The 8,566-nt window shown below is 46.7% G+C and overlaps 1 protein-coding gene across 1 annotated transcript; it reads right to left on the bottom strand.

Annotated features, from left to right (window-relative positions):
* Positions 1–521: 521 nt before the first annotated feature.
* Positions 522–8,261, bottom strand: LOC114358141 (nuclear pore complex protein Nup133-like). The gene is made up of 8 exons (XM_028312023.1): positions 7,957–8,261; positions 7,094–7,254; positions 4,585–4,718; positions 3,813–4,049; positions 2,981–3,175; positions 2,262–2,372; positions 1,386–1,500; positions 522–793 (listed from the first exon to the last, which is right to left on the bottom strand). The coding sequence occupies exons 1-8, from the start codon at positions 8,259–8,261 to the stop codon at positions 642–644; spliced, it is 1,410 nt and encodes a 469-aa protein (XP_028167824.1). The 3' UTR covers positions 522–641.
* Between the last annotated feature and the right edge of the window lie 305 nt (positions 8,262–8,566).

Here is an 8,566-nt window from a genome sequence, read left to right as displayed (position 1 = left end):
CCAAAAAAGATTGAAATTTGACAGTTGAAGGACAGATTTGGACAAAAATCGATTTTAGGGAAGCGCGACAGCAGCGCGGCAGCGGCGTTTTTATAATGTGAAGGCATGCATCCGCTGTCACATAGTATGAAATTATCGGCAACGCGTCTGTCGCGCGTTTGTTGCGCTGCTAAAGCCTTGATCACACGTACCGAGTAAACGGGCGAGACAGTAAAATGTTTACTCGGTCGAGACAATGAGGGCTATCGTTTTAGCGCTCACCAGTTAGCGCCACTGTAGAGTAAGGTCCTGTCACTTGCTAGTAGCGAAGACAGTGGCACCAACTGGTGAGCGCGAAAGTGGTAGGAGGACTATCGTATTTGCACTCATCAAGATGGCGCCACCGTAGAGTAAGGTCCTGTCAATCGCCAGGGGTGCCAACTGTTAAGTATAAAAACGATAGCCCTCATTGGGTGGTCACATATTCGAGCACTCGGCGTAATGTTCATACACACCGAGTACTCGGCCGAGAGCACTGTTTACTCGGTACGTGGGATCAAGGCATTATCTCCTAAATGTGAAAGCGCTCTAAGTCAAAGTTCAAAATCCTTTGGTGTAAATCAGCTTATGGTAGAGTCATCGGTGGAAGTGTCTGGTTCGTGCTAGGCCTGCGCGGGCGGCGGGTCGCGCGCGGCGAGGCACTCGTAGCCGTACTTGAGGATGTAGCCGAAGCGCGCGTCCTGCGCCAGCGCGGACAGCGCCGGCGCCGCTAATAGTTCCTCCGCGCCTGGCAGCACTAGCTCCACCTCGCCGCCTGGATTGAAGACGTTTATTATAATAAGGTACTTGACAAAAAGTATTTAAGACATGTGGACAACACAAATTCAAATTCAAAACGTTTATTTGCCAATTATTGTTTATCCTTTTTTTTTTTTCAGGAAAATACTTAAATTTTTACACCCACCAGCTACGGGGGCAGCTAGTGGGATATGTGGGGTTCTCCCAGCCAGAAGAGCAGGGGTTTACCCACTAAAATTGCCTAGTTTCGTTTCAGTCAATTGGAGTTCAAAGCGGCCCTCATCCAGCGCCTTCTTGCAACCTTTATACCAGTACCTTGTGGATGGGATTCACGCTACACTTGCCGGTACGTCGTCTTTCGAACGAGCTTATGATAGGTATGCGTTGAAATAGCTCTAGCGTCTTTTACCACTTATTTTCCAAATTATAATTATGCTTGATTCTAGGACTGGAAGACGTAGCGTGCGCAGGCCTCCCACTAGGTGGACCGACGATCTAGCGAATCTTTTTTGCGCTGTCACCACTGCCGCCACTCTATTTACTTGGTACGCGAGTGACGTTATCATAAGGAATATAATTTCTCGTCCTGTCTCCAGACATGCACTCACCCATGAGGTGCACGAGGTCGATGAGGCGGAAGAACAAGCGGCGCTGCAGCTCGTCGGCCGGCGCCTCCACGCGGCACGCCGCCCAGTCGTCGCGCACGATGCTCGCGCACCACACCTGCACACACAAATGATATACAACACACTTATCGGTGAGGGTGAGTGACAGAAATATTTTTATTTCTTTACATTTAAGAGTAGGCGCACACCGTTGATTTTTCGTCGGCCGATAGTTTAGTCGGGCTGTTGATCAGTATGGGCATGTATGGGAGTGCGCACACTACGCCGATTCGATTTGGCCGATTCTTCATACAAATTAAAATCGGGCACAACTATCGGCCAACTAAAAATCAACGGTGTGCGCCTACTCTAAGAGGGAACAGTATAGCCCGCAGAATTACGGAGGAACGGAATAGCTCATAGATATGATGGCCGTTGGGGCAGAAAGTTCTCGAGCCGGAAGACTTAGTGTGGACAGGCCTCCCACTAGGTAGACCAACGATCTGGCAAAGGTCGCAGGAAGAACCTGGATGCAGGCTGCGCAGGAAAGGTCGTTGTGGATATCCTTGGGGGAGACCTTTGTCCAGCAGTGGACGTCATTTGGCTGAAACGAACGAGAGAACAATAAGTGTAAACATAAGTCGACACCAGACGCATAGGCTCGCGAGGCACACTTGTCGTCTTGCTTACTCTGCTCTTGTATGAGCAGAATGTCGACCGTTCCTCGCGATCCCATCCACCCGGTGTGGACGTCAACTCNGTCAACTCGTCAACGTTTGTGTTTGCTTCCAGGGCCGAGGACTTGAAGTATTTGGCAACAATAGAGCTGGTTGTACACCAAGAACTAAGCAAGATTGGTTTCCATAATCGGTAGATTACCTTCATGCGCAGATCGTCGCGCCTCTCGATGTCAGGGACATAGTCGGTAAGGTCCAATGCTTTCTTATAGTCGTACTCTGTCAGGTTCTGGCCCTCTGCGTCGATGTACATCTATGAACAGACAATATAAAGTTACTACATTTGCAAATGAGATAACCGTATCGTATATAAAAGATCAACCTCTCTAGACAAAATGCACTTTTTGATCAAATCGAAAATAGAATCCGTCAAAACACCATACAATAAAATGGCTTTTAGACTGGTTTGCGATTATAAGTGCCACTTTGACGTTCAAAAGTGGTGTTCCACTTGTGGTCTAAACTGAATAAATATTTTTGGTTTTGATTATAATTTGCACTTTGTTTAGACCCATAGTGTGTTTACCATGAGTTTACGTTATGTATGCTCGCTAGCGACTGCGTACAAAAATTATATTCAATGTATGACAAATTGTACAGCGCCCCCAGCGGCTACTTTCAAGAACAAAAATCTCCATAGATTTTTTGCGAGCATACCTATCGTAAACGTCATATTTCTCTTAGAATGCTGTGCCCGACAGGGTCCATAATTGTATCTTATAAAACCATATACATACCACCTCTGTAACATTATGGATGCAATTAAGAATTGAGTATTGAGTAAACTTATGGTAAGCACACAGGATATTTTCGAGAGAATTTCGGGAATATCAAGTGTTTGTTGTGACGTAGATATTTCACCTGGATCATCTCCTCAGGCGGAATAACTTTGGTGTCTTCCGCGTCCAGGCCGTAATGCAGGCGGATGTCGCGCGGTAGTGCGGCGTGCTGGTCGCTGAGCGCCAGGCACGTCTCCACTTTACGCCGCGTCTCGGCGGGCTGGTTCTCCGGCTCGTCGGATGCCAGGATACACAGCTTGGCTAGGGATGCCATGGTCTGGAAGAAAGTGAGCATATTTTTGAATAATTGTCATCATCAGCCCAGAGCAGTTCATTGCTGGACATAATAATATAGTTGAATTTGATTGAATTGAATTCTTGGCTTGTTGCAATTAGCTTCTTCTAGAAAGTTGTAGGCAGACGGTTATTTACTAAAGCCTGATCCGTGAGCACGTAGAATCCCGTCCAACGCGCGAGCGATAAGGATGGGTAGCTTGGGGTCATTGGACGGCATTCTACGTGCTCACGGACCAGGCTTTAGCAATATTGTGCCCCATTTGGCTTTAGCAATACAGTGCCCAGGGCACTTACGTGCTCTACATTTCCTATGGATGTTTCTTACTAGCTCTTAAATATGGTTCAAACTCCTATGTTCTTGTGATTAATTTCGTCAAGGCTCCTGTGTAGCCAGGCTATTCAAGTTTCAGCAGTGGGAACGAGAACTGGGAATAGTCCCGTAGCTCCTAAATGTTAACTCTAGCACCAAAAACAGAAATAATCTCTGTATGACCTAATGTCTCTAGATCTTCACTCATAACAACTCGTGTCATTTTATGGATCAAAACTTACAAAAGTAGGCTTAGAAATTCTGTAGCCCTTGACATTATGAGCTAACAAGTAGCCAGTATACTCACAGTCATCCTATTAACCGAGTCCTGCTCCTCGCCAGCCAGCTGCGCTAACGCCGGCGCGGCAGCGCTGTAGTCGCGCGCCGTCAGCCGCTGCAGCGCTAATAGATGAGCTCTGGTGGGCGAGGCCTGCAGCCAGGCCGTCAGCTTGGAAGCTACGTTGGGCCGCTCGCAGCGCACCAGAGCGGAGACTAGAGGCCCGCCGCCGTCCACGATCTGAGCGAATGCTAACTCGGCCACGCCCTGCAAGGATTGAGACGCTGATAAAATGTTTCAAAGGTACATAATTACGTCATTGGTTGTTTCTCAATGCCAGTTATTTACGCTCACTAGTTTACGCAAATGCGACAATTCACCAAATAACGCCAATGTCTTCACCACTAACAAGTGACAGTGATTTTACTATACAGTAGCGCCATCTAGTTGTTGAACTATGTATTTCAATGTAATGAGTTGTCGTTACACTGAAAGTTTGAGACAGCAAAATTATTGTCACGCTTATTCATCATCATCAACAGCCCTTTAATGCTGGACTATGAGCGGGTTGGAATTCTCAGTTTAAAAGACTGATGTTTTTCAGAGAGCGCTGCTGCCCGTTCTTTGTTTGATGTGTAGTCCTTAAGTCGCCTCTTTCGACACCCGCGGTAAAAGTAGGGGTTGGTGACAAATGTATTCTACTCTGCCGTCACTACACGGCTTATTCATCACCCTTGCTCAATGTTGCATTACGTTTCCCATTTCAGATTACATGGCGTACAGAAGAGTCACGAACACCAACCTCGCTGGGATACTTGTCGACGTATGCGTAGAGGCGCGGCAGGTCGGCGGCGCGCACGCACAGCTCCACCAGCAGCTGCCACTCGCGGAACTTCTCCGCCAGCACCGCCGCGCGCTCCGTCAGCCCCTCCTCCACTGCACAAGTAAACATCAGTTCAGTCGTGTGTTAGAATGTAGGACCTTTTGGCCGCTTGTACACGCCAAGAAGTCGCCGGGCCTCCGCAAGAATTTGTGACCGAGAAAAAATTCTTGTCTGCGCTAGATACCGACACGCGGCGGATGCGCACTGTGTAACAAATTTTCGTAGCTAGCTCCGACGAAATTCTTGTCTTGTCTGCGGCAGACACGGTGAAATTTCTTAGCGTGTACAAGAAGCCTAGCGTATAGGACCTTTTCGAGACTCTTTAACGTCCCAAATATAGTTTGATAGAGATGGTAGGACCCTACACTTCCGTCGGCTAGCGCTGAGAAGTGGACCTTTATCAGCCTCGATCTCCAGCCGGCTCATCCTCGGCATTTATCAGGATATAAGATTAAGTTCTGTGGATACTTTATTAAACTCTAATGGCGTCAATTTATTCATACCCCACTTCCTGATCAGAAAATAGTGTTAAGTTCTGTGGATGCTTTATTAAATGATAACGGCGTCAATTTATTCATACCCCTACTTCCTGACCTCAACACTGTCATGTGATTTCTTTTTGTGCTATTTAGTCCTTTTATTGTAGAGCCCAAAGTAGTAATTTGAATTTCTTAACAATGTAAGTACGAGTATGATGATAAATAGGTATTTGAAACTATTTGATATTTAGGCTTAGTTGCACCACCTATTTTAACCGTGAGTAAAACCATAACCGGTGTTTTCTGTATAGAGTTAAACAGACTTTTGACGTTTGTTAAAGTTATAATAAGGTGATGCAATCCAGCCTTATAGTTTAGTCATAGTAATGTTAACATATTTTCGTCACATATCATAATTCCTACCCTACCACTCCCACACCTACCCAAGCTGGAAATTCAGACTTCTGTTCAGATTCCAAGGTTCAGAGATTGGTTCCGTGCTCTAAACAGACGGTCCTGAAGTAACACAGTGCGAGCTCCGAGGCCGAGTTCCGTGACCCAAGGTTCCTGGCCAAGTGTTCCGCGATCGTTGTCGAGTCCGAGTTCCGCGCCTGAGTTCCGAAGGCCGAGTTCCGAGTCCGAGGTGCCGACTGAATGTGCTTAGTTCCTCTACGGGGCCGAGTTCAAAATCGAAGTTCTGCGGAACAGTAGCAGATTCTGAATTCCCAGCTTCATGTTTCCAGTTGTTAAGTCCATAAACCAACCATACTTCCATATCCATCCACACCCATTTCATACCACACCTTTTACTGCATATCTGGAGGTAAGTGGGATAGGTGTGTGATGTTGCTTTAGGCATAGGCATTAGGTTCTTGTGGCAGTGAACTGGTGCAGGAGAGGTGGTGTTTTTTTATGTCAAATGCTGCAAGATTTTAAACGTGTACACTGTGACAAGTCTGATACGAAGTCACATATTATTATATCACCACACCTCTGCCACAGGAACCTAATTAATTCCCTTTCTTTTATTTGGCGTTCTCTTATTTGGTGCTACTTTTATAAGATTGACGGTTCAGGGTGGATTTCTTTTGGATAAGCCGTTGCATAAATATTTTGAGGTATTCGTTTCGCTTTTGTCTCAGCTGGAGAAGAAGCAGGCGTTTGCAAAAATACTCAAATTACTACTTTGGGTTCTATAAATTAATAGATAACTAACAGCCGGTCCCTATGGACATTTTGACACCTGCACATTCCAACCGTTGAGCGATTTTTCGCATTGACTACCCACTCCCAGAATGACATAAGTAGTAAAAAAGAAATCACTGTTCAAACGGTTCGTAGCCGACGACGCATCGCCGCGTCATCTGATTCTGGTAAAATACCTTCGACAATGTATGGGAGTTCATACTTCATAGAAATACAGAAAACAATAGTGTCGCGGCGATATATCGTCGGCTACAGAATTATTCCTTCACGAAAACTCACACTAGATAGGCATAGGGTACTGCGGATGTCCGCAACGGAAGATAAAGGCTAAGTTTAGATAGTAGCGCTTCGACGCGCGCAGAGATTCTAAATTATTGCTTAGAATATGATAATTTAGAACGTCTTATGGTCCTACTCTCGCTCGCGGAAGTACGCCTGTGGACGCTTATGGCTCGGTTTCCACTAAGGCGGAGCGGAGCGGAGAAGTTTATCATAGAATTATTATCATTATTTCCACTTCTCCACTTCGCTCCGCACAGTTCCGCTCCGCTTTGGTGGAAACCGGACTTATCGGTCCTTATGTAACTGTCCAATACTCAACGGACAGTGGCTTCCTTGTCCCCCACTGGTGGACATCAGGGATCTTGGTGCAGTCCTGTTCAGTCCAGGTTTTTAGGGGGGTTGGAAATCCTACTGGGCCAAACAGGAGGGACAACAGGACTGCACCAGGACCTCGTACTCACTGAAGGGGCGGATGATGTCCTGGCTGAGCTTGTCGTGCACGTGGCGCGTGTGCGGCGCGCGCAGCGGGGCCGCGTCGGACAGCAGGCGGTCGGCCAGCGCGCCCGCTGTCTCGCACAGCTGCCAGCGCACGTTCGGATCCGGGCAGTTGTGCGCCGATTGCCTGTGTTGTAAGTTAAGTCATGAGGGAGGAACTAAACTAGAGGGAGGTTATCTATGGCCACGCCTACCGTGACATAGGATATGACTGAAACACTAGTTAGGCAAATCAAATCATTTATTAATTCATAAGTATAGATTTCCTTCTCGTAGTCTTTTTTTCTCCTCGCGCTGTACCACGCCGCGTAGTCCTGCCTCCAGGCACTAGATGGCGCTGTACTACGCCGCGTAGTCCTGCCTCCAGGCACTACATGCCGCTGTACCACGCCGCGTAGTCCTGCCTCCAGGCACTAGATGGCGCTGTACCACGCCGCGTAGTCCTGCCTCCAGGCACTAGATGGCGCTGTACCACGCCGCGTAGTCCTGCCTCCAGGCACTAGATGCCGCTGTACGACGCCGCGTAGTCCTGCCTCCAGGCACTAGATCTTCTTCTAGGCTTCTTCTCATAGTCTACTTCTCTTCTTCTCGTAGTCTTCTTCTCTTCTTCTCGCTGTCTTCTTCTCTTCTTCACGCAGTCTTCTTCTCTTCTTCACGCAGTCTTCTCTTCTTCACGCAGTCTTCTTCTCTTCCTCACGCAGTCTTCTTCTCTTCTTCACGCAGTCTTCTTCTCTTCTTCACGCAGTCTTCTTCTCTTCTTCACGCAGTCTTCTTCTCTTCTTCACGCAGTCTTCTTCTCTTCTTCACGCAGTCTTCTTCTCTTCTTCACGCAGTCTTCTTCTTCTCGTAGTCTTCTTCTTTTCTTCTCAGTCTTGTTCTTCTTTTCTTCTCGCAGTCTTCTTCTCTTCTTCTCGCAGTCTTCTTCTTCTCGTAGTCTTCTTCTTTTCTTCTCAGTCTTGTTCTTCTTTTCTTCTCGCAGTCTTCTTCTCTTCTTCTCGCAGTCTTCATCTCTTCTTCTTGTAGTCTTCTTCTCTTCTTCTCGCAGTCTTCATCTTTTCTTCTCGCAGTCTTCTTCTCTACTACTCGCAGTCTTCTTCTCGTAGTCTTTTCTGCATCTCGTAGTCTTCTCTTCATCTCTTAATCTTTCCTTTTCGTAGTCTTCTCTTCATTTCGTAATCTTATCTTCTTCTTGTAGTCTTCTCTTCTTCTAGTAGTCTACTCTTCTTCTCGTAGTCTAATCTTCTTCTCGTAGTCTTCTTCTTCTTGCACTCTTCTCTTCTTCTAGTAGTCTTCTCTTCTTTTCTTCTTCTCGTAGTCTTCTTCTTCTTGCACTCTTCTCTTCATCTAGTAGTCTTCTCTTCTTTTCTTCTTCTCGTAGTCTTCTCTTATTCTCTTAGTGTTCTCTTCTTTTCTTCGTAGTCTTTTCTTCTAATCTTCAC

The sequence above is a fragment of the Ostrinia furnacalis genome, unplaced genomic scaffold, assembly GCF_004193835.3.
Source record: "Ostrinia furnacalis isolate ACB-3 unplaced genomic scaffold, ASM419383v2 OfSCF3745, whole genome shotgun sequence".
NCBI lineage: Eukaryota > Metazoa > Arthropoda > Insecta > Lepidoptera > Crambidae > Ostrinia > Ostrinia furnacalis.
This window is presented reverse-complemented; position numbering and strand designations above follow the sequence as displayed.